This window comes from Physcomitrium patens, chromosome 2 (assembly GCF_059467195.1).
Source record: "Physcomitrium patens ecotype Gransden chromosome 2, ASM5946719v1, whole genome shotgun sequence".
Classification (NCBI taxonomy): domain Eukaryota; kingdom Viridiplantae; phylum Streptophyta; class Bryopsida; order Funariales; family Funariaceae; genus Physcomitrium; species Physcomitrium patens.
In genome coordinates this window covers 17000621-17028406 of record NC_143411.1, presented here as the reverse complement: position 1 = coordinate 17028406, position 27786 = coordinate 17000621, and the positions used below count along the sequence as shown (strand labels likewise).

Here is a 27786-nt window from a genome sequence, read left to right as displayed (position 1 = left end):
ATAGAAATGTACTTATGAATTCAACTTGAATAAATTCATTAGGGTATTGAAAAAGATACAATCTTAATTAAAACTTAATTTTTTATAAAAATCCTTAAAATTTTGATCTCATTTTATCAAAATTTTTAAGCATGCTGATTCTTGTTTTTTTATGCTTTTAGAAATAAGACTTCTTGAACTTGGTTGTGATCTTGATCTACTTAATTTCTTCAAATATACAACTTCTTGATATAGACTTTCGACTTCTTCCATATATGTAAGAATAATATTTCTATGATTTACATTAGAAATACGTAAGATTTTTTCTTTTAGAGTATTGACAAGCTTGTGAAGATCTGCAGTAGTTGCAAATCTATTGTCACTTCCATTGAGAGTAGCATCCATAATCTTTTCTTTTATAAAAAACTCAAATAAATTTAAAAAATCAAATTAGAAGAGTGTAATCTATAACCTCTAATATCAAATAAAAATTTCCACAAAAGGAGTAATGTACTCTCTTTAAGAAAAAAATTGGCATTAAAAAACTAAATTATTTATTTAATAATAGATAGTCAACAACCTTTAAAACAAAATAATAGAAGTGAGATAATCCACTCATTTTAAAAATAAAAAAAGAATAATAAGTTATCACCCTTGTCAAATTGTCAAGCACATTTACACCCTTATCACTCAAAGATAATATTATATTAATGTCCTTGATAATTTGACAAGAATGAAGAAGGCTTGCCTCTATATATACTATCTAATTAGAAGCTAATTGGCGATGTTCTATACGATCCATAATACATGTTGACTTTACTAAACATATGTTTTAACTTATAAAGTAAAGTTTTTTACATGTATGCCACATAATTAACATATTCTACATGCTATTAACATGTATAATACATGATAAATTTCTTGACGATATTTCTAATCTACCAATCAATAATAAATATGCATAAAGTCAAAACTATGTCAATGAAGCATCTAAGAAGCTTTTCTATAAGATATTATGAAATTAATCTACTTTTATCTACTTCTATTTAATCATATTGGTAGTTATTGTAATAAATATGTATATCCATGATACTTAAGAAGTCCATCTTGAAAGCTAAAGAAAAGAAACTGATGATTAGTAGAAGATAGTATCTAACCTTTAATGGATCTCACAAAGTGTCATGTATGTACACAAGGTGGTCTGATAACAACATGGATTGTAATACGTATAGTGGGTCAAGGAAGATGGTTTGCAATAATTATGGTAGCTATAAGATTGGAAGACCAATACATGTATAGATTTATACTTCTAATATTCCTAAAAATAAAAAGTCATAAAACGTTGGCAAACTTCTTTTTTTTGATTTCAAGGTATTGAAGATATTAAGTTCCACTATGTAAAAAAATAATTATATTGAGCACATCTTCTACCATTACCACCACCATCACTATCATTATTAACATTTTGGCAATATATTGAACTTACATTGTCATAGCAAAGATTATTTTATTTTATTTTATTTTATTTTCTATAAATAAGAATATTAAAGAGATTCCACGCAAATAAGCCTTTGATTGTTTTTGGCATTAAAGATGTATTTTTACATATTATAAATATACAAAACATTTCAGTTTTGTATAATAGTTATCCCATAATAAATATATTTTTTACCTTTGCTATCATATATTTATGCATTTATTTTTTGTATTTTATATTTTTCTTGTTGAAAAAATTTTAAACAATAATGTTGAGTAATTATCTACTTATCTGGTTTTGGTAAAATTTTGCAATTTTCAAAAAGTAAAAAAAATGTGTGATAAAATCTGTACAACTAATAATTTATACTCTAGATGATAACTAATGAAAGGATGTTGGTGATAATTTATCACCAACAAAGGCCCATTTATTATTATCATTGATATGAGGGATATATTTACTATTATCAAGAATTCAAGGATATTCTTAATATTCTAGCATTTTCAAAAGATGTATATGATATTTTCTTGTAATATATATATATTTTTAAATCTAAGATAAATATAAATATTAATTTACAACAAAATAACTAATCATCTATTTAACTCTTTACATCTTGAGTTTCAACATAAAGATAACACTAAGTAAAACCAAGGACATACAACTTGTCATTTAAATTTTATTACTTCATATCCTATAGCATATTCATACTTAAATTATCCTAATCACACCCAAAATATCTAAATCCACTATGACAAATAGTGAATTAAATCTCTATTATATATTTAAAGAGTGACATATATCACAAAACTTCCCTCTTTAAATTCAAATGGTTTGGAACATTAGCACATCTCAATAAAAAGTCGAAATTTTTTGATGTGCTACTAATAGTTAAAGTGATACCACCTTGTACATTCTGCTTGACATTTATAGATAGTACAAAAAAATACGTTTAAATGAATATACATTGAACAATTGAATTCCAAGGCTGGATATCATGTGGTCAGAACTTGAAATAAGTTATTGCCTATTGCCACAAAAAGAAAGCACAAGTTTTCGTAACACAATGCACTGTAGTTACTAGCACAAGGAAATAACCAATAAGGGAAAAAAAAACAAATAAAGAAACAAAAAAAACAAAAGCCATTCCATCTTAAACCAGCATCACCAATCTAGATTCAAGGAGGATTTAAATAACGATTTTGTAATCCAACAAATAATAATGTCACATCTTCATTCAAAAATAAAAAAAATTCATGTTGGTTTATGTACAACATGTGCATAACAAAATCGATTACTGGAACAATGTGTACTACCAACAGCAGATCGTCACTCAAACTCGCAAGCCAAAAGTTATTAATTAATACATTAATCTCAAGAAAGAATCCAACACAAGCAGTTTTCGGTGCGATTCCAAGGCATATCCAATTCTGCCTTTCACAGACCGCTTATCGTGCATTCCTGCAACCACCATTACCTTAAATTCGTTAGCCCATGCAGTCACATGTGCTTGGAAAATGCTTATTTCCACTCATCTGCAAATGCACCCGGCCTTACTCCCACCATCAACACTCCATACATCCACCATCTCAATGTCACGTGCCAAACCAACAAGCTTGATATCACATCCCGTTTTGGCATCATCGTCCAGACTATCACCCCCACCCCACTCCCGGACCCACACGCTGCTCCCACTTGCCACGCTCACATTCCTCCTCAGTTGCATACACAGTGCTCACTACTTCTTCTGTAAACTGATTCATCCTCCCCGACGCATTCATCACCCTCGTTGTGGGACCCTGCTGACTACGACTTCAAGCCACAATACACACACTTCCATCCCCGAAAACTAACAAGCACGCGCCTCGTGCTCAAGAACGACAACACATTCCGACCACGCCCACGCCCACGGCCACACCCCCTATACCCGCAACCTCCTACACCCAGATCATAACCCGAAATAAATGCGCATATACCAGTCAACAAACGAAACGCAACTTCACAACCTTCTCTTCTCGCGTTTCCTAATCCCACAACTTCACCATAGGTACCCCAATACCGCTACTCCAACCATTCCCTCACAAACCACGCCAGTCAAACAACCTTCCCACATCAACCAAACTCCAACATTCCAACCGCCCCCAACAAACATCCCTCGCTACCGCGCGACCACGTTCACCACCCACACACCAGCACCCGTGCCTCCACCCATGTCAGCGCTCTCTGTTCTCACCCCCTATCCATCCAACGATTCTGTACTTCCGCCTCACAATGCATTCCATTCCATCCCCACCCGCAGCACAAACATCCCACCCTCCATGATAGAACTCACCCGTTCCTCCGCACCTCAAGCCACTTCTTAACTTCTACCAAAATTCCCCACCCGCACAGCCCATCTATTCCACCGCACACACCTCCCCGACGCGCTTCACACATGTCCCACGACCCAAACCATCAATGACCCTCACGCTGTTCCTCCAGTTTACCACAATCAGACCACCCCACAACCATGCGACCAAACCGTGCGTCCAAAAGCCACTTTATTCAACGATCTCTTCCCCATCAAATGCTTACCATTATCACCTACACACTCTCCACATATCCACAACACAAAAACCGCAAAATCCAGCCAGACACGAGATCCACACATCCCCCCCATATATTGACATACATCGAGGCCCCAAACTCCCAAAAGTTCTCATCTCAGAATCGGCTCAATTTTGTATCACCTATCTCAAAATTCTACCTACTCGCCAGAGACTTGCGCGTCCGCCGCTCTGCTCCAACCGGACGCCACCCGCAACCCTCCCACACCTCCCCGCTCGCCACCTCTCCTAAAGACTGCCACCCCGACGCCCGTGTCCCTACCATGCTACTTGTACATTTGTTACAAAGAATTCTTTCAGCACCTCCCTGCCACCTCTTAAACTCTCCTGCTCTGCGGGCCCATCCCTGGCTGGGCCCGCTCTAGCCTCTTATCCCACTAGCGGGGCCCAAATCCTCTCGTTTCCTTCCGCGCCTCCTCCCCCACGTCTTCGGAGCTCCACCCGCCTCACATTCCCTCCAGTAGCCTGCATATTCGGCCCGCGGCGGGACAAGACAACTCAAACCCTCTCTACCACACGACCCTACTTCAGCGCTTCGCAGCCCGTTGCTCGCTCTCGCCACCTTCCTCCCTTGCTCTCTTCTGCTTCGCAACCTCCAGCTCCTGTGCCGTCTCCACCACGTCGTCTTCTTCGTCCTCGAAATCCTCGTCCTCCACCTCTTCGTCCTCACCGGGCTCGAAGTCGCTAGCTCCCTCATCTTCCTCCGCCTGCGCGATGGGTTGCACCAGGTACTTCGTCCCGTACTCCTCTTCCTCGTCCTCGTCTTCGTCCTCCTGAGGATAAAAACCGCACCTTATGCATTATCAGGTACCCAGACACCACAAGGACCGCCAAGACCACCAAAAACCTACATCTCGGCCCCGCCAATACTGCTCACACCGTGCGCTATGCCCTGCACTCCACCTGGCTCCAACGAACTTGTCCGCAGAACAAACAAACGACCCAAATATAAAACAAGCCATCCCAACAGTGCGTCCAGACATCTACGGCACCACCTCTCCCAGACCAGGACACTCCTGTCTCGCGAGGACTCCTCCAAACCTCGTCGTCACTCCCCTAAACCCCTTCGTCCATCATCCACCCGAACCCCGAATGCTCCAATCTCCAGGGTAAAACGCTCCAAGCAACCCACCCTCCAACCCTCACACCCCCTCTCCTCGTTCCCACACTTCAAGAGCCACTCAGTACCTCCTCTTCCACCTCCTCCTCGTTGTCCACCGCGTCCTCCTCCTCCTCGTCGTCCTCCCCCAACTCCCCGTTCTCGTCCTCCTCGTCCTCGTCGTTTTCTTGCACGTCCAGCTCGCCCTCCGTGCTCACTACTGCACCGCTCGCTGGCTCTGCACACCACATACCACCTCGCCCTGTATCAGCCCACAAACAGTACCTTCCCCGCCCACGTTACCCCACATCCACCGGCCCCCATAGCCCCCCACCCCACCCACACACCTGCTCGTCTACTCTTCACCCATTCTCGTCATGCATCTCAACCTCACAAACCACCACCACTCCCCCTGGTGCATACCCACGCTAAACCGCACCACCCTCCTCACGCCCACACCACCACGTCCCCGGCTGCACCCTCACCCCTCCCACCACAGCCTCCCCGGCCGTCACCACATAACTCATCAAAGCCCCCGCGCCTCCACGCATCTCTCTCCGTTCGCGTTTGCGTTCGCGTGCAAGGTTCACGCACGGCGCGCCACAAACCACCCTCGCTACCGACCCAACGAGTAAGCCACATACCCTCTTCGTCGTCCTCGTCCTCCTCGTCCACCACCGCATCCTCGTCGTCCTCCTCTCCCACCTCCTCCTCGCTCTCCTCCTCGATGTCTTGCACCTCCACATTGTCGTCCTCTTCGTCCTCCTCCTCGCTGCCGTGCTCGTTGCCCACCTGCCCCGGCCCCGCTGCGCCGCGGTTCGACGCCATCGCCATCTCTTCTTGGTAGCTCCCGCCCTCGTCCTCCTCCTCGTCCTCCAACTCCTCGTTGTCCTCGCCCTCCTCATCCTCCTCCCCCTCGTCGTCGTCCTCCTCGTGCACGGCCGCGCCCTTCGATTCCCCCTCCACGCCCTCCTCCTCCTCATCCTCCTCCTCCTCGCCCTCCACGCCATCGCCATCGCCATCGCCATTCATGTCGTCCACGTCCTCCTCCTCCGACTCCGACTCCTCCTCCTCGTCCGACTCCGGCCGCTCGTTCCCGTTCGCGTCGCTCTTGTCCAGGAACCGCAACGACTTCATCATGCCGAACACCTTCGCCCTGTACCCCGCGCTGCGCGTCACCGGGCACTCGTACAGGTCCAGCGACTCCAACTTCAGCTCCGCCAGCGGCTTCAGGTCCTCCACGGCCTGAATTTTGTTGTTCGACAAATCCAACTCTCGCAGCGACTTCAGCCCCGCGCCCACCAAGTGCTCCAACCCCGACGCGATTCGATTGTCGCTCAGTACCAGCTGTTCCAGGTGCGCAAGCGACGGAAAATCCGCCAAAGACGACAGCCCCACGTTCGCGATCGACAGCCGCTTCAGCTGCGACAACGAAGCCAACACCTTGGACTTCGGCAGCTTGCCCTGCGCGCACTTCACCACGCCATCCAGCGTCAGAGACTCCACCTGAAACGCAGCCTGGCCATGGCACGCCTGCTCCACGGCCCGCTCCCAAGCCGCGTCGTCCATCCCCTGCATGGTGTGCTTCAGAGGAGCGACCCACAGCATCCACCAACAGCGCGAAGGCCAAGTTCGGCGTTCACGCCTCGACGTCACGCCTGCCCTCCCTCGCGACCCCGCTCGCTTCGCTTCGCTTCCCTTCCCTTCCCTTCCCTGCCTGTCTGCCTGGGTTGGTTTCCCGTCCAGCCCCGCCGCTTCTCCCCGTCCAGCCGCGCCCAAGCTCCCGCTCCGCTGCCCCTGCCCTGGCCTCCCTCCCTCGCTCCCGCCTCGCAGATCTCCCCCGCAAGCCCCGGTCACGAGATACCCGGCGGATGTTTTCGGAGGGGCGGGGAAGTGAGGGGAGTAGCAGGGTATAGGGGGCGGGGGCGGGTAGCGTAACGGAACCCCCGGAGGGAAGGGCAGGGAGGCAGGCGGAGATCGTCGGCGTCACGACTCCAGCGTGGCGGGAAGCAGGGCGGGCAGACGGACGGACGGACGGACGGGTGGACACAGTTGAGGAATCATCCGTGGTGGGGGTGGGGCCTGCGCGTGGACGTGCGGGGATGGATGGATGGTGGGTGGATGGCTGAGAGATAGTGAGAGTTCGTTGGATGATAGTTCGAAGGGAGGGGAGGGGAAGACAAGAAGAGAGAGAGAGGGGGGTATTTTGAGTAAGGCATGCCTCGCTGTTGAGCACAACGAATGCTAGGCATCATCTCTTGTGTGCTCATGCGTCATGGCGTTTTCATCCTTTGTAACGCTAAAGCTCTCTCGATTTAGGAAGTTACAAGAAGGGAGGTCAGTTCCAGTTGGAAACGAAGTGCTGAATGCTTCGTCGGAGTACCAGCTGCGTTGCTCTCCTACTTGTCATTTATTACTATACTATTAGTTGGCTTGTGTTAAAGCCTTGAGACCAATTATAACAAATGAATTGTTCATGTGGGTTTTTTTTTTTTTTTTTTTTTTTTTTTAAAAAAATCCTGTCTATGGATGGTTGCAAATTTTGCAACTATGCAAACATCCAGCATAATACAAGCCATTAACCAGTGGCTATGACATAATATTACATAAATATGAATCCACCATATTTTCAGGTTTCAATAATTCTATGGTGTAACCCATTGTTTAATATTACATGTTTTAAATATATATATATATATAAATTAAATTAAAATTTAAGTTTGGTAAATACATATGTTGGATGTTTGCAAAGATTAGTCGGCATTTTCTTAAAGACTGATGTTTAAAACCATTATCTCGTTATTTACTTTATAACATCATGTGAAGGAGATAATGCCATGATTATCACTAGATGATGACAAAGTCAGATGCAAGTTTATGTTCAATAAAGACTTTAAATTTAGTTTACATTGTGTCTTTCTACTTATTAAATGTTGAATTGTGTTGAAATAAAATTATTGGTAAGATTCAAGATCATTATGCTGCCACTGGATTTAATTCTTAAATAATTTTACATTGCAAAAGTTTTGCAATATAAAATGTTATGCAAAATTGAAAATCGTTTGAATGAATTTCATTTGAATAGGTTCTCTAATATTAAAAATTCCTTAGAAATTCACATAACCTATATATGCCTTTTAAGGCAATTGTTCATTGAATAGAAACCTCATGGATTTCAGTTTGTTAACAATCCTGCTTATTATTAGCATCAGAGTAAGAGCTGATTTTTACAGTTTTGTATCAAGATTTTAAACTTTTCATGAAACGGTTCAAATTTGGCACAAGATTCAAGATTAAACTCCAGTTTTATTAAATATAATAAGTACCCATGTATGTGTGTAGAACCTCTTTTTACTTCTACAATATATATATATATATATATATACATACATACATACATTTTATTTTAAGAATTTTGGTGTAATCCTATTATTGCAATAAATACAACAGATTGCCAAGTGGACACCCCATTTCACAATGGTAACACCCTTGTTTTACTACATCAACACCCTCCTATGCCACACCAATAATACACCAGTGATACAAGTTTGTTAACAAGCTGGACACTGATGTGGCTAAAAGATAGTGTCTACCTAGCAAAATTATTATCTAGACATCTCCTTTGATTTATTTGCTTTGTTTAGCCTTTGAATTGTTGATGTTCATAAGTTGTCCATTGAGGTTGTATATTGTTGTTTTTTGGTGTCTTTTTTACCTTTCAATCTCATTAATGTCTAGCTTGTTACAAGAATTGTAGTAATGGTTTATTATTAACATGGCACATGGATATCCCTAAACAATACACAGAAGGCATCTACACAGTAAAAGGGGATGTTCATCTAACAGTTCTATAAATATAAAGATAAAATGTTTTTAAATTATTTTTATAAATAATAACTTTTTATGCATGTTAGCTAACTGGATTTTATCATTATTATTGTTTTATTTTAATTTCACAGATGTAAACAGTTAAAGTTTTCATCAATTTAGTTGTAACATTGATGAAAATGGTTTTGATACATACATTCTCCAAAGGCAGCAGTTGTTTCAATGTTGGAATGTGATTCATTGGAAATGGAACTGTCATGAATCACAGATGTTGATTTTAAGCCAGTATGTGTGTATATGGATGTATGTATATATATATAAACATATTTTTAATTATAAATTGAAACTAATAAATTATTTCAATTTTCAACAACTCATTCTAAATACAACACTACATGCTCTCACAATTATAGTTGTTTTAATGTAAGAGTAGGCCGGAATTGATGTATGAGAGAAAAGAACTCATTTCCAAATGAATTTGCTTGTTTTTGTTTTTGTTTTTTTTGTGATTTTTTTCAAGGAGGAAACAAGAGATTTTTTTGTGTGTACTATGATAATGTTTAAAAAATTGTAATAGTGTTAAATATCCTAGTATATTTTTTATTCATAGTGAAATAATCTCTATGATAACCAAATGATCATACTTTTTCTTTATAAAACAAATTGAACTGAACATGTATAAAATTTGTATCCAAATCATTAAAAAAACATATGGAAGCTTAATTTTATAACTTCATTGTTAATATTTGTTAAGCTTTGGCCATTTCATTTTAATATAGTTTAATTAGTAAAACATCTGGTGGTAAAGATCAAATCTGCTTTTCTACTCGATATGTAAAACTAATAAAAATAATTTACATGGAAAATATCAAAAATATTATAACCTCAATGTATATCGTTTCAATGCTAATTATGAGAATGAAATTTTTTGGACTTTTAGGTGCCTTTTATATTACATGATTTTATTTATTTATTTATTTGTTTATTTCATTAGGGACTATTTTTATTATTATTTTAAATTTTATAATTTAACTTATAAACTCACTTTATTTATTACACTAATTAAATTATGTGCAAACACTTCTTCTTAGACACACAAATGCAAGAAAATAATAACCTGGTTTAAGGCCCGTGGATGCTTTTCAAAAAAACAAAAGTTCTTAAATCATACTGATTATATATATATATATATATATATATATATATCATACCAAGAATGCATGATAAGTTTTGATTTTATTGTAGAAATAAATATTTTTAGATAGGTCTCTAAAAGCTTTAATAAATATTTTTCTAAAGTATATTGTATTAAGCTAGTTAAACTTTCATATTATATTCATTGAACTCAAATCTAATACATAAAGTCTTTTCCAATTACACAACTTAGTTGCTTATATATATATATATATATATATAATGGAGTAGAAATCCATGCCATTAGGCACAAAAAGCAGATACATTTTAATTTTCTAAGTCAAAAATTACCATCTCTAAAAAATGATGTCAATCCAAGATAATAAAAATAATAATAATGATATAATTTTTTAATATTATTGGAAAAAACAATTCTTATTTACTTCTACAGCTAAAATAGTTATTTTAGTAAAATTTTAGATACATATATATATATAGATATATATATATTTTATTATAATATTTTTAGCTTTATTATCTTAATAATGAGGAATCTTGATAATATTTGAAGAAGTGTATCATAAAAAGAAAACATACAGTTCTCCATGTATAAATATACGGGTTTTAAGATCTAATAGGATAAGATTTAATTATATATTCTTTACTGATTTTCCTTAGAATTCGTTAATTATTATTATAAATGTCAATTTTATTGAAAACTTTCTTTGCTAAAACCTGAACAAAATCTTTGCAAATCATGGGCATAACATGATTCTTGGAAAATAAGCCAATTATTTTTTGTAGTCTCTAATTAAAAATCTTGCTTCTATAACGTAATTTGTTAGATGTAAAATGATTAAGTGCAATCTATTATAAATTATTTTATTGATAATAATAATTAAAAATGTTTTTGAAATAAATATTTAAAAATCAAAAATAAATGAGACATCTAACTTTAACAACTTTATTAAATACTGGCAATCCAAGTGAACTTAAATTATTCAAAAATTCACTTGAATTATAATTGTTATTGTAGGCAATATGTTTAATTACATCTATATTTGTATTGATATAAATACGTAGAATTCTAAGAAATATTTTCATAGTACATTTATTTAGATTATCAAAATGATTGTTTTTTATACGAAAAAAAATACTTTGATGAAATATTTATCTCTACATATCTTGACTTCTTGTGATTCTAAGTATACAACTTGAATTATAGCCTTTAATATTGGGCTTACTTTCATATGTTTTGAAGAATCAATTTTTTTAATTTATTAAGATAAAAATATTTTTTTAAAAAATAACATAAATATTCAACACATATTTTTAAGTATTTTTTTAGAAAATATCCAAGTTTTAAAAATTTATCTTCTAATTTCATATTTTTTATTAGCTTGAATATTTTAGTTCAAGATCAGATTTTGAATTGTTGCAAACAAACATCAAAAATCACTATTTTTGAGTTTTTTACAACAAAAAGAATCTGTCAAAAACATCATCTAAACAGTACCATAATTTTCATAATTTTTTTTGATATTGGGTATGTTCTAAAGTGTCCTATCAATTGTGTCAATATAATAAAAATGTTATATTGGTACTTCAATTCTAATAGCAAGCATTATCTTACTTAGATAACCAATCTATAATATATATTGTTATTTACTCAATCAACCATATTCAAAAAAATAATATATTGCTTATCATTCAACTATTATTTCTTTTAATTTATCATGATTATAAATTATATGCTTGTAATCAATTGATTTATAACATTCTCATTTTTTTTTTTTTTTTTTTTTTTTTCAATATAATACAGGTAAAAAATCAGTAAGCAATTTGCTTGAATCATGAAGATTTCTACTAAAAATTAAAGCCCATAATATATTATTGATATTATGTATAAATTTGAATTGCATAGGTTTCAACAAATGATAATACAAATCATTACTAAAGTTACCTTTAAACTTTTTTATAGCTTTTTTAAATGGATTTTGGTATATTAAAGAATAATAATAGCAAAAAAATCTTTAATTACTTCTTTGTTTTTGTTTTTGTTTTTGTTTTGTTTTTTTTTTTGTTTGTTTTTTTTTTTTTTTTTTTTTGTTTTGTTTTTTTTTTCCAACTAAATCTTTCTTCTTGGTGTCTTTTAAAAAGTCAATTGTTGCATGCAATGGCTTAAGCAATAAATAATTCCAATGAGTTTTCTTTTGGTATTTTTAATTATAAATCTTCAACATTATCTTGTAATCCATATTGAAATTGTATAATAAAGTCATTATCATTGTAATCCATGTTGTAAGCAAGGTTTTGCAATTCAATAGTATATATAGTAGCTGATTGTGATTTATATCATAAATATAAGAATTTTTTCTTTGTTATCTTTTTGCAATCACTTTTTCAAAATATATTTATAAACCTTTTTAAGAATGAATTTAGATCATATAAAAGCCATAAATCATTTTTTATCAATAATACATACCAAGAAAGAACACTTCTAGATATGAATGTGCTTATGAATCCAATTCAAGTAAATATATCAAAAAATTGATAAAGATGCAACCTTAGATAAAACTTGATTTTTTGTAAAAATTCTTGAAATTTTGATCTTATCCCATCAAACTTCTTTATCATACTAATTTTTATTTCTTTTATACTTGAATTATCACGGCTTTTTTGATTGAATTTAAAGTCAATCTACATGCTTCTTTCAATTATAGAACTTCTTAGCATAGACATTAGACCTCATTGTTAACTTCTTCTATAGATATAAGAATGGTACTTCCATAATTGAGATTGGTAATATATGAAATTATGACCTTAAAAGTATTGAAAAGCTTGTGAAGATTTTTAATAGTTGCAAATCTATTCTTAATACTAATAAGTGTAGCTTCCATAATTTTTTCTTTCATTTCTATAATAGAAAAGTTTAAAAAAAATCTATAAATTAAATCAAAAGATGGTTATCTCCAACCTATAATATTAAATAAAAAGATTCAACAAAAAAGATATTTCATTCTTTTTAATAAAAATAATAATATTAAAAATAAAAAATACTAATTTGAAGGTAGGTAGTTTGCAACTTATAAAATACAACAAAAGAAGTGAATTAATCCACTCACTTTTAAAAACAAAATAAGAATAGAAAATTAGAACTCTTGTCAAATTGTCAAAGACATGAATCACTAACAATAAAAATTTCCATATATTCTTGTTTCACTTTAAAGAAAAGATATTTATTTTAAAATAATATAACATGAAAACTAAAATAATTATTACCAAAAATAAAAATAAAAACTAAAGACTCTTAAAGCAAGATTGAAAATAAGAAAGACATTGAGAAGAAAAGAAGGCTTTACTCTTTTTAGCATATATATTACATAATTAGGAGTTATGTATCATTGTTTTATAAGTCCTTAGATGCATGTCTAATTTATAAGATATAATTTAGAATTATAAGACAAATTTCCTACATGTGCTTGACATGACCAACTTATTGGCCAAGTTTTCAATCTACATACCACCTTCAAATATGTATAAAGTCAAATCCATATCTATGAGGCTTCTAAAAAGCTTGTCTAAAAGATTTTATCAAGTTTACTTTCTTATATTTATTTCTATTCAATTCCATCAATCTAGTTAAATATGTATATGAATAATACTTATCAACTACTTTTGTAGAAAAGTAAGATAAATATATGTAGCAATTATATTTTAATGCATCTTTAACTTCCTCTATATGTCATCTATGCTTCTTATAGAATTTGTCCTTAATAGTAGGAATAATGTTACAAATATAATCAACACTTGTAATTACCTAGATAAGAAAAATAAGCTAGATGTAAATAAAAATAGATAAAATTATAAAACATCTTGTGAAAAAGATCCATAAAAGCGTCATAGACTTAGATTTAACTTTATATGAATTTTTAGATAATTAATAAATTAAAAACTTGTACAACAAGTTGGCTACATATTACACATGTTGGTCTTTTATGGTACAAGTTGGCTATGTGGAATTCATATAGAATATTTGTATTATAAGATTAACATGTGTCTTATAAATTAGACATGTATTGAAGATCCTATAAAATATTTTTATGTAATTCTTAATTGGATAATATATATATGGAGGTAAGAATAAGCCTCTCTTTATTCTAATTAATGCCTTTTTTTTCTTTGTGGTGTTTCAAGAATCTTTCGTCTTCTTATTTTTGTGAATGATCATTTTACTATTAATATTATATTACATTTGAGTGAATATATATTCTTCTTAAGTGGCACAAGAGTATATTTTCTCTTTGGTTATTAGAGATTCATGTCCTTGATAAGAAGATTATAACAAATAATATATTGATATAGAATTTATTATAGCTACAAAAAAAATATGGTTTTTTTTAAAAATAAAATTACATGTAAAGATTCATAATGTCATATGAATAGCAAAACATCTTCTTAGAATGCATCAAGTAATTTTTTATCACATTGATTATGCAAAAAGAATCTTTTCTTGTAATAAAAATTGAAAAATAATTTTAATGATATTTTTTAAAATAAGTGATTTGATAGAGATTACCAATAATAAATATATTAGGAATTTCTATTATATCTTATGTAGAATAAGACCACAAAGAAATTGACAATAAATTAATACATATTTATAATTAAAAGGTTATAATTTTCTGATTATGTTGTAAAAGAAAGATTCTATTATTTGCTTTATTTAACAATTACATATTGACCTTAATTTTGAATATTTGTAAATTATAAATAGAACATTTTGTTCAACTTTTAAGAGTGCATGCTTGATAATGGGATTATTAGAAGAAAATTTAGAGTGAAATCAATATTTAGATATAATTTTAGTATTAAGTCATGACAACAATATTTAAATTTTTAGAAATTTATTCACCAAAGCCAAATCCTATGCAAATTAATATGATATGTTTTAAACTTCTATTGAACAAGAAAAAACTTATTGTTATCAAGAAAAATTGTGCTTATATTATGAAGAACCTAAATACACTACTTAATATTTTTCAAAGAAACAATATAATCACAAAATAAAGAGTGTGGTTGCCAAAAAATATAATATATTGGAAAATAAATTTATCTAAATATAATAGGGACCAAGTCTTTAGAATCTTGTGTAATACACAATAAAGGTCTTATTTTTTTTATCAAATTCCTTATCTTGCTTTATAATAGATGTTTGTTTCTAACCAAAAAATTACAAAGTCTTTATCTTATTAGATTTGAGAGCCTTAGTTTATTTTATAAACAAAGGCTTTATTAAAAAAAATATACATATATCCTTGATAAAAGAAACTAAGCTTATACATATATAAGTCATAGATAATCATTTATATACTTATAGAGATATATTCTATGAAATTATTTCTCTAAATATTGCAAATAATGGTTGTTATATCTTATTATTATTTAATTTTATAATATTTCTCTCTAATTAAGTTTTTTTTTGGATTATTATGGTTATATAAGTATAATACTTAAATAGACTAAATTTCTTATAATCTCTATTTTTTGTATAGAATAATTTAGACTTTTATTAATTAAATAGAAATTCATAAGTCTAATACATCCAAATTCTTATTGATATGTACAAGAACATTTATGCATGCTGCAAAAAATGATTATTTATTTTTATTTTATGCTACATCAATTTTTATAGTAAAAAAACCTTAAGCAAAAATTTGAGTTAGTATAAAGATTATCAAGCCATTTTTTAAAAAAATTATGGAAATATTCTTCCAAAGCATTGTTGATATGACTATTTAATTGATTTTCAAGAAGAAACTCAATTACTATGTTGATAAATCTATAATTCATTGCAAAATGAGTTGCCTACACTCAAGGAATATATTGATGAGAATCTTGCAAAAAAATTCGTATGTTGTTGAAAATCTCCAATAGAAGTTTCTATCTTATTTGTGAAGAAAAATGAAAATTGCAGAAGATGTATGTGGATTATCAAGAGCTCAACAAGATCACTATCAAGAATATATAGCTTGTATAATTGATACTAGAAATTTATAAAGGTTCTTGCACCTAATAATAAGAATTTGGAATTGGCACATGAAATTCTTTATTGGTAAGTGCAAGAACTTAGATTATAAGATTAAAAAAAATCTTGTGTTTCTATTTTTATTTTTTATTCATCAAATATTGCATAAACTCTATCATAAATAATTTCCATAAAACAATTATCTTTTATTTTACTTTTCATTTATCTACAAATCAGTATAATTTTAAGCACAATGAACTAAAAAAAAAATCGTTGTATAATTAAATTTTAATCAAAATATGTATTATAAATAAGTAATTATTGAGTGTTCATTCATTGATTTTGAATTAAAATAATTACTGTTCTTTCTATGGTTTTATAATAATAGTACTCTTTTATATTTGTATATATTTAAAGATAAATAAAATAAAAGATAATAAGATATATATATATATTTTGGTATTATATTATTATATTATATTTTTGAGAAAAACATTTTATTAATAACAAATTGTAACATATTCAATAACAAACACTTCATTAATCAAACATAGATTCAGTTATTAAATCTTTATATAATGCTCTAAATTTCACACACACACACATATATATATATATATATATATATATGTTTCAAATATAAATTCTAAATAATGGTAGAATTCAATTAAATTAAATGAAAAAACATGTTCTTTAGTAATCAAAGAATTGTTTTTAGTTTAACACATGTAATACATTTCAATTGGATTTAAATGTTAAATTCAAAGTTTTTAAGTGTTTATATCTTATATAAATAAAAAGCAGTAACAAAATCAATATGTAAATGTATTAAAATTTTATATACAGATATAATAAAAAATATTATGATAATTTTTATTATTTTATTTTTAAAATTTTAACATCATTATTACTGTTAATACTTATATATTTATTATAAATCATTTTATGAAGTTCTTATCTATAATCTAAAGATATTTTGTAAGAAATTAAAAAAATTTCATGAGTAAATATGTAATGACACTATATAATGGAATACAACTCAATGAAAATCATTGTGAAGTTTACATTTGTTTGTTACCTAAATAAAAAGATTTAAATTCTTAAACCAGATAACATGATTAAAGTAAATTTTAAAATCCTTTAGACTTTCTATATATTAATAAAATTTTGAAAATTCTAAAAGATATATATATATATATATATATATATATATAGAATTATTTGGATTGTGATATTTTTTACAAACATATATTTTTTAAATAGAAAATATTAACTTAAGTTTTAAAGTATCACATATTATTTAATAGATCCAACAACCAATGTAAAACAAGATAATATTCTGATTTTTTAATTTTTTTATTACTTTTATTATTTCTAAATATATAAATATTTTAATATCAATAAAATTATTTTTTAAAGAATAAATTGGTATATTTAATTTATATAATTTATTTTTAAAAATATATATATTTATTTAATATCTAAAAAATAAGTTTATAAACAATGTAATCATATAGATTATGTATTTTTTCAAATTCAGTTTTCATTTTATTTATTTATTGTGAAGTTATTATTAAAATAAAAAAATCATATATATATATATATATATATATAATAACTTGAATATAAGATAAAAAGACAAAAATATATTAAATATTGACTTAATATTTCAATAATTTAAACGTATATTTCAATATTGAAAAAGGGACTAAGAGACCTTAGAGAACACAAAGACCTTAAAATCTGCTAATCATAGATTTTTTTGAGATGTGAGGATTTCCAGTAATTGCTTCTTTGCCCTCAAAGTCTATAGCCTAAGTATAAAGTGTTGTGCTTGCCATTATGTTGTACTTTTCATTCTAAGTTTTAATTCACTTTCTTTTCTAAGTTGTATTGTATTCTTCATTTTAAATTATGTTATGCTCTTTGAGACCTTGTAGTATGGCTTATAATAACTCTTATAAAAAATAATAATTTCTCTTGGATTAAAGTTTCTAATTAAGATAAAGATATACATTTGTAATTTTTTAATGAAAGATATGAATTTATTCCATACTAGATGGACCAAAAGATGGATGTAATATCAGTTGCAATGACATATAAGACATACTCTATGGAACAAAAACAAATGATAAATAATATAACTTATATAAGGATAATTTTAGGGCATTTAAGAGATTCAAAGTGTAAGATGATATGCACTCAAATATGTACATGTGCAAGTATCCTCATATACATAGCTATGATGTATATCCCAAGTTGTTGCAATGATAGATGAATTGGCAAATGTAAGATAATATATGGCTTTATGGCATGATCTTACTGGAAGTAGCATTATTGTGATATAACATGGCTAATAGATAAAAGAGTGAAGAAAATATAATATTATAATAATATTTATATAAAAATATTGTAGCAAATTATGTTAGAAATATAAATAATAGTTAAAAGGCAATAAAATTAAAAGTGCAAATGCTGTCTTTTTGCAATGTAGGCTTCTATTTATTTTTTTGGGCCATAAATAAGACAAAATAAGATATATTAGAAAAATAAAGAATAAAGGTATATGTTCAAAGTAATTAAGAGCTGATTTTAGCAAAAATTACCTCAAAAAAATAAGAATTGATATCCAAAAAGGACTAGTTGCCAACTAGGGTTGAAATTAGACTCCAAAGTACAAAACCATGCACCTTTGGTGACTTCAAGTTTTTTTTGCAAATCAAAGGGTGGAATTTGGAAGAAGACTTTATAAGATTTTTTTAAGTATATATTTTGAGCAATTTGAGTTTGTAATGACTTTGTAAGAGCTTGGCAAAATTAAAGTTGTTTCATTGAATTTGATTTTGTAAAATAAAAAATAGATTTACATTTGGAAAAATTTTGTGAGTTTCATAGTAGATCTAAAGAATTTTTTTTTTTAGGTTTGTGGTTATAGTTGACTTTATTGCATTTTATAAATTTAAGCATGATCAAAAAATTAGATTGAAGATTATTAAAGTTCAAGTAGATTGAAGTCTTAAAAATGAAGTTTTGAAGGTTAATAAGGATTTCTAAGATCTTCAGCAATCTATTAATTGGTTTAAGGTGAAATTTACATGCATGGATAGTAGACTTGATTTTCAACATATATATGAATTTTTAGAGGTATTTAATGGTGGAATTAAGAGTTTTTGGCTTGAGAAGATTGATATTAAGATTGGAAAAGGTGGCCAACCATCATCCAAGCAGATTTTAGGATTTATCTTCTATTTATTAAATTTGATTTTCTTAAATATATTTGTGCTTCTTGCCAATTTGTTTGTAAAATTTGAATTGAAATCAATGATTTGATTGTTAGTCATGGAGGTTTTAATTTGCTGTATGATTTGTTAAGGATATGTTTAATATTTAAGATTAGTTTAAGGTCTAAAATTTAATTAGGATATGAATAGGATTTATTTAAGATTTATATAAGATGTAATTAGAATTTGATTAGAATATTTTAAAGATTTGATTAAGATATGATTAGGATTTATTTAGGATTTGATTAGGAGTTGTTTAAAATTTAATTAGGATTTTTTTAAAATTGATTAGGAATCGTCTGAGATTTGATTAGATATTTTTTAAGATTGATTGAAATTTTTCTAGGATTTGATTAAAATTTGTCTAGAATTTGATTAAATTTGTTTAAGATTTGACAAGAATTTATTTAGAATTTGATTCGGATTTGTCTATTTTTTTTTTAGGATTTGATTAGAATTTGTCTAGGATTTGGTTAAGATTTGTCTAAGATTTTTATCATGATTTTATTAGGATTTAATTAAGTTTTAATTAGATTTTTTTTTTGTATTTTTTTGTAATTTATTTAAAAAATTAATTGAACTTGATCAATATTTGATTAAATTTTTTAAGCTTTTATTGTAATTTATATATAATTCTATTAGAATTTTTAGGACTTATTGTTGCAATTTTTTTAATCTTCTATAGCCAAGTGCCGAGCACATTCTCAAGCAAGTTTTTATACAATACAACAATGCTATTTCAAATTCTTGATAGAATGCATGAACAATAGGTAATGGCAATGGTTTCTTTTTACAAATATGCAAACAAGCAAAATAGGCAAATAGTAGTACCAATGAATCATGAAGCAAGTAGAAGTGATATAGAGCAATACAAACATACTGAGATTCCGATGGCCTAATTAGATAATACAAGTTTTGGCAATGATCAAGGCAAATAATAGCATATCAAAGATTGTATCAATGTAGTGCATTTGTGCAAATTTGATTAAATTGTGGAAGTAGTTTAAGAGAATAAGTGTGGTAATAGTAGTCTTTGGAGTGATAATAATAATAACAATTTAGGATTGAAATGCAAAAATGGATGGTGTTGTAGCAAAAAAACATATGATGCTGAAAAGTCATCTAAGGAGGAATTTATAGATTCAATTTATATATAAAAGTATGCATCTAATTAGTGATAAAATACCTTTAGTAAATTTATAATTCTGATATATTCTATAGAATTGTAATATTACTTAAAAATAGATGATTATGAATTGTATTACATGGTCTAAGGGGAGAAGTGATAAATTAGAAACATATAATATTGGACTTTCTTTAGAAGCAAAAATCACTTTTACATATGTCCAAATCCTTCATGTCTAAGCTTGATATTACTTCAAACTTTGAAACATACATTGAAGCATTTTAATTGGTCTAAGTATGTCTCTTTTTTAAATTGAATTTTATTTAAAAAATTACTTCTTCAAAATCTACTTCCAATAAAGTTGCAGAAGGTCCACCTTTTATTATCAATATTGAAGATAAGGTGAGAGCAGCATACAAGTCTATAATGCTCTATATATATTCATCCTCTACGTAGAGAAATTACAACTAAGCTTGGATAACATAGTAGTTGTATCAAAGATCTTCTTAAGGGCACATGGATTATCAATGTATCTGTATCAAACATTCATGGAGGATTGCAACTAAGTACTATTTGGGGTGTCACTTGAAATGATAAACATAATTTTTGCATAGGATGTTATTATAATATCCAACCAAAAAAACAAGGTTGCTTCAACTCCCTAATACATACAATGCATGCTCAAGAAAAAAATTAAATATAAATCTTGCATTGACATTCAAATAAACTAACATACAATTTTGATTTAATGTATTTTGAAGATATTAAAATATGGATATAATTTAGACACATTCCTAATGAATTTACTCTTAAGAGCAAATTTTGAAGTTTATACAAAAAATATATTTTATAGAGATCAGAGTCTAGAAATATAAACACAACTTTCATTGCAAAGGCTTAAAAAATGTGGAAGATGAAGAAGTAGAGGGTGATGAAGATGAGAATGTTAGAGGCTAGGAACATGAGGAAGAAGAGAAGTGGAGAAAGAAAATGAGGAAGTACAAAAGAAACATAGGAAGAGAAATTCAAATTGCAAAAACAATATTTTGAAATGAGAGATAATGATAGAGTATAAGTTGGATGCCTCATATATTAATATACATGGATGTATGAATATATATGATCCACTTCATCAATTCACATATTAAATCTTTCTTGATCAAGAATAAATACAATGCTTAAAGAAAGTTATAGCTTTATAATTATTTTGTGGCCAATACCATGAGTTTCTACTAATAGATATATAAATAAATACAAGGTTATTAGATTATATTTAATAATTTTTTTCTTTATATATATATATATATATATATATATATATTAAAAGATGGAATAAAAATCAGGCTTAATAAAGTTTATTAGATAGTATAAAAATAAATTAGGATATAAAAATCTATAAAATCAATCATTTCTATAAAAAAGTAAACAATAAAAAATATCTTAATCTTTCAAATTGAAATATCAACTAAATTTAATTTTATCATTTATATATAGATTTTTTTTAATGATGTGATATTTTTTAATTTTAATAATTTACATCTTTAATCTTTAAAAATAACTATTGGTTGTTTTATTATAAAGCCAAAAATTAAGTACTTTTGAATAATTTATATATATATATATATATATATATATATATAAACTTATGAAAAAAATTCTTATCTAAAATCAACGTCTTTTTAAAATTAAAATGAAAGAAAATTCTAAAATATAGATATTTACTTTAATAATATAAAAAAATATTTAAAATATCAAAATATTTTAATGAAATTAAAAGAAAACTATGAAAATACAACATAATAAATTATTAATAGAAATCTTATAGTTTTTGTTGTTGTTGTTGTTATTTTTATTTTTATAAATTATTTATAAATTTTCTCTCTAAATCAAAACTAATATTTTTACATGGTATGAAAACTCTCTTTGGGCAAGAAGCATGAGATTAGGTTAGTACTTTTTTGATATATCAAATAGAAAAGATTTATACATGTGTTTTGGTCAGATGTATAAGGAATTCAAGTCACATGAGAATTCCACCTCCATGGTTACACAACATTCAAGAAACTAAAATTAAATTAAGTATTAATTCACGTGGATTGAGTCGCTTCTGCATCCACACAGGCTGCTGTGCTGTTTCTTCGTTGGATGATGAGAGCCTTGTGAGGAATCTCACATTAAAAGAAACAGAAATATAACACAAAATAGAGCTGGGCTTGATCCAAGAGGACTTACTAGCTCAGTCTTGTGGAGCAGAGAAATTCGCTTTCGTCGTCTTCGCTGAACAGGAAATTGGAAGCATTGAGGGTTGCCGCTGGTAGGTTTGCTACCAATGGATCTAAACCAGTCACTATTCACTCTCCGATAGTGCCTCAGAATCGACGCATCGGCGGATGTCACTCGCCTGTGGCCCCCTTGCATGTCGATCTGTGATGTAATTTCAGGCAATTCCAGATATCCTACACCAGCAACTGATGGATCGGTCCTTGCGAGAGCTGATGGCCATTTCTTTGACGTATATCCAGGCTTCACAAAGGTGCAAGAGAGTTCAGTGGATTCAAAAAAAATCTCACTTGTAACGTTGAAAAATATGCTAGATCGTCAAGAAATGTCCGGTTGTACACCACAATGTTACTCATTTCCACTTTAATACGTGGTACTGGCTATATGTGGTGATTGAGCAAATTGTGCTAAAACTTGAATTCACCTATAATATGTGTACTAACAGTTTTTCTCGAAAGACCATTGCTGCAATTGGTAAAGCACAAGCAACAGGATCTGGTTTCCAGGATGGAACAGCAAAACCATGCCGCGCGAAAAGCCTGCTGTGATGTAACCATCCAGGGATTAGACTGCAACATAAGCGATTACCTGCTACAGTAGGATTATCTACAAAATACCAGCTCCATGGAAATACCTCGTGGTAGGGCTGGATTGATGCTAAATTCAGTACGTTGATATTGAGAGAAGACTAGGGCTGATGTCCTCCGCAGAAACACCGTTTTCATTAGTATGCGTGGCAACATTTTGGTCAAAATTTGGGTAAAAGACACCGGACCTTTGTCGAGGTGAAACCCAGTGGATTCAAACCTTGATGTGATTCTGCAAATGAAGATGCATCACACAAGTCGAGAGAGTACTGAAGAATGGTAGCTACTTGCATGTTGGAATCTATATTACAACTAACAAAGATTGTACGATTAGCTTCTCATCAACGATGAATTCTTGAAATTTCACTTGCAGCAAACGAGAAGCATAGTCTATGATCTTTTCATAAAAGATCAACACTTTACCGCACCAGGTTCAGAACGCCAGAAGCTTGGTTCCTCAGTGTGTGTATCCTTCCTCCTGCAATAATCCTTAATTCCCAAATCCTCCATCGCTCCACATACCTTTGCAATGCTTCATAATACCTCAACCCCCCCAAAAAGTGCCTTCAGGATTCAGAGGAAATTATCTCAAATGTGTGAAAGCTACCACGTGAAAACAAGTTTGGTAGTAAACCTATGCAAAACTGAATTCTCGCAATAGTCTTCACAAACAAATACATCTCATTTGGGCAATTTAGAAAATATATGAGCAAATTATAGCCTTCTAAAGTTTTAAACTCGTTTTCAACATCTCTTCTTATCACTGCTCCTTGAAAGTGTTCTTAAGCATGCATGCTTTAGGTTCCCCATACCATAATTCTAACATACACCCATTGTCATGTCAATTATTTGTATTTATGTTTAATTAGACCCTTAGACTTGGAAAGTTTTTTTTTTTTTTTTTTTTTTTTTTTTTTTTTTTCATATGTATAATTTAATTAATAGGTTGTTTAGTTTGTCTACTTGTGTCCTACGGATATGATAATTATTTCACTTCCTAGTTAATCAATCATGTTAAAAGATTAGAATCATTTATGTGATTATTTTATTTATTTAAAAGAATAGAAACAAATTATATTATTTGAAGATATCTTAGAATCTATAATGAATAATAATATATATGAATTGAGCTAAAAACATTAATTGTATTTAAATGTAATAAATATAACATATTACAAATAGAGTTTAATTTATTGTATGATAAATTTACTTCATCAGTATTACATTATATTCACTACTTTATCTAAGGTCGGATAACATACAAAAATTTAAATTCTATTATAAATTAAAAATTTATTTTAAATCAATTGTAAGCATAAACATGTTTTATCCAAAAGATATAAAGTATTGGATCAACTTTGCATCTCTTTCTTTATGAAATGTTTAAATAAGAGCATAATTATGCTTACAATTGATTAGACTAAAAGCTTGATATTATACAACAAACATGTGTTTGAGCTTAGAATTAGTTAATATATATGAAAAAATTATCACTTTTTTTTAAAAATATATTTATGGTCATTTTAAGTTTAATGATTTTAAGACAATAATATATATATATATATATATATATATACATTTTTTTTAATACAATAGATATTTTACAATTTATGCATATAGATTTTATAAATAATGTTTATCTAAAAATAATCACATAAAAGTATTTGATATGTTAAATCAATTCAATAATTTTTATAAAAGAAAAAAGATCATATATACCCTTAAAATATGTTGAAATATCAAGAATACCCCTATATTATTGATAATAGTTAATCTATCCCTCACTTTTGTGCTAATATCAAAACTACCCATCAACTTGATAAGTTATCACAAGTATTGTTGCGGAGAAATTGGCCGGCCCTCTCCCCCACTTATTGGCACAGTACGCCTCCTCTGTTTAGCATGGGGGTTGAATTTTGCTGGGATTTTGGTTGAGATGTGGAAGCATGGTGCAAAGAGAGCTCGAATTGGGCTTTTCATAGTCTAGGGTGGTACCTAGGTTGTAGACTTTTGCGACATTCGGATCGGTACTAATCCGACCTAGACGTGATTTGTTTCAGGACTGCTTAGGTAGCGCACAGACTCATCAAGTTCTGAGATTTTCTGTGTTCATTTTTTTAATACGAGATTGCATGTAGATTGCAGTATCTTTCCTAGAGCAGTTGCTGCAACATTTGAGAGACCAGCATTATTAGCTCTGCAGTTTGCCATTAAAGGTCGTATGAAGCACTTGCAGGGGCGGATATTGCACGACGTTGTCCTTCGGGAGAAGCGTTTTTGTGCAGCGTAGCCCAATGCAATCGGAATAGCTCAAAACCTTAATGTCGGTTTTTATCTTTATTTTTAAAAGAAGTGATTTCCTTCCAAATAAGAACACTTGAGTCACGGCAAAACTAGAACTACATTTAAGCAGAAGCCTTGAGAGCTTGGGTTCGCTTCTTAGCCTCTTCCACGATTGAAAGCTTGATACCCTTGCCACAGGGTAGAGTGATCCAGGGCTTGGTGCCCTACCCAACAGTGAACCTATATCCCATTCAGGTGGCAAACTGCTGCCCGGTAGAATTTGTGATGTGAATGATGTCAAAACTTCCTTTGTGCTTCTCACGGTGTTGAATCACACCAATGCGCCCTCTGTTACCATGACGATGTTACCAATATCAAATTTGAAGAACTCGACAACCTTTCCAGTCTCAGGTTGATATTGACGGTGTCATTGGCCTTAATAAGAGAGTCGGGATATCTAATTGTCCGACCATCGAAAGTGGTAGTGTGTGGAACGCCCTTATCACCAAACTGAGCAGACCTCACCTTGCACAACTTGTACTTCGCCTCTTCCGTGCTAATGTTGTGCAGGGTGAAACGAGGTTTGTTGTCATACAACAAACGGAAGTTCTCGTTTGTCTTGGCAATGGATATCATATCCATAAACCCTTCTGGATAACACTTATTGGTGCGGACCTTGCGGTCGATGGAAATAAGGCGTTGCATGACAATAGCAACCACTTCATGGTAAGTCAATGCATACTTGAGCCTGTTTCTTAGCATCACTACAAGAGGGTAAACATTCCCTCTCCTTGAGTGATCCTGGAGATGGGTTGGGGGCTAATGCATCACCCACCTTGTCTAGCATCCAATGCCTAGGCTTGATATTTCAACATATTTTAGGGATACACATGATATTTTCTTTTTATAAAATAGTTTTAAAAAAACAATAACTCTTAATTTAAAATAAAATTCTAATTTTGTGAAAGACAAATTATTCAAATGCCTATTCTGAATTTTTGAACATAAAAAAATACTTATATATATTTATACATATATAAATTTATAGAATATATATGTCAAAAAATAAAATAGTGAATCTAATAATTTGTACTCATCAATTTATAGTCATATTACTTTTTTAAATGCTTGTATATTCTTGATAATGTTTTTAGTGGTATTAAGCTTGGTATATATTATAAGAATCATATTATTTTCATATTTAGCAATTAAGTTTTATAAAATATCTATAATAATGTAATATCTTTAATAATATCACATATTGTGAGGTTCATAATAGTATGAGTAATAATACTATTTTATTTAAAATAAATAAGATATTTGATGATATCTTTAAAATATTCATTATTTAATTTTCAACAACTTAGTTGGTTTTTTATTGAAGAATATGAAAGGATTAGTTTCCAAGAGGATCATTTATATTATCTAAATAAATAAGAGAATTCCATAACAAATACTAATGCTTTTGAATATATATATATATATATATATATATATATATATAAATTTCAAATAATTCATTAAATAATTTTGTTTTTCTAATAGAACTTTTTTAATCATAGAAATTTATAGTACATAATATATGTGTTCTTTTAGTATTATTTAAAATAAAAATCAAGTTATAATTTAAAGACATAATTTAAGATTTTTTAAAATAAATAAAATAAAATAATCATTTACCAATGTCTAAATTTATATCATGTTTAATTGTAATAAAAATATAATTAAGGTTTTTTAAAGTAAAATAAATTTTAATATTACAATATTACAGATTCTTACATATTAGTGTTAGGGACATAATCCTTAGAACCTTCTAGAGACAAGTTTCTAGAACCTTCTAGAGATAAGTTTCTAGAACCTTCTAGAAGCAAGTCTCTGGAACCTTCTAGAAGCTTCCTAGTTGGTAGAAGTTGCTTGAGAAGCTTCCTAAATAGAAGTATATATTGGAATCGAGGCTGAAGAATTCTTCAGTCTCGACAACACATCTCTTGGAGCTCTAGCTCACCTCTCTAGTGTTGTTCTCATCTGATTAATCTAGTTCTTGTAAGTTCTTCCTGAACTTCTTCTTAGATCTCGAG

At 31.0% G+C, this 27786-nt stretch overlaps 2 protein-coding genes and 1 pseudogene across 2 annotated transcripts; all 3 read right to left on the bottom strand.

The window, feature by feature from the left end:
- Positions 1 to 2639: 2639 nt before the first annotated feature.
- Positions 2640 to 4340, bottom strand: LOC112279034 (uncharacterized). Its single transcript, XM_090248113.1, has 2 exons — positions 4207 to 4340; positions 2640 to 2917 (listed from the first exon to the last, which is right to left on the bottom strand). Exons 1-2 carry the CDS (start codon positions 4325 to 4327, stop codon positions 2817 to 2819), a joined length of 222 nt encoding a protein of 73 aa, XP_090104239.1. The 5' UTR covers positions 4328 to 4340; the 3' UTR covers positions 2640 to 2816.
- On the bottom strand, positions 3980 to 6903 carry LOC141044412 (uncharacterized). Its single transcript, XM_090248112.1, has 3 exons — positions 5806 to 6903; positions 5251 to 5399; positions 3980 to 4835 (listed from the first exon to the last, which is right to left on the bottom strand). Exons 1-3 carry the CDS (start codon positions 6767 to 6769, stop codon positions 4590 to 4592), a joined length of 1359 nt encoding a protein of 452 aa, XP_090104238.1. The 5' UTR covers positions 6770 to 6903; the 3' UTR covers positions 3980 to 4589.
- An 18716-nt stretch (positions 6904 to 25619) lies between these two features.
- On the bottom strand, positions 25620 to 26561 carry LOC112278983 (small ribosomal subunit protein eS4z pseudogene; annotated as a pseudogene).
- Between the last annotated feature and the right edge of the window lie 1225 nt (positions 26562 to 27786).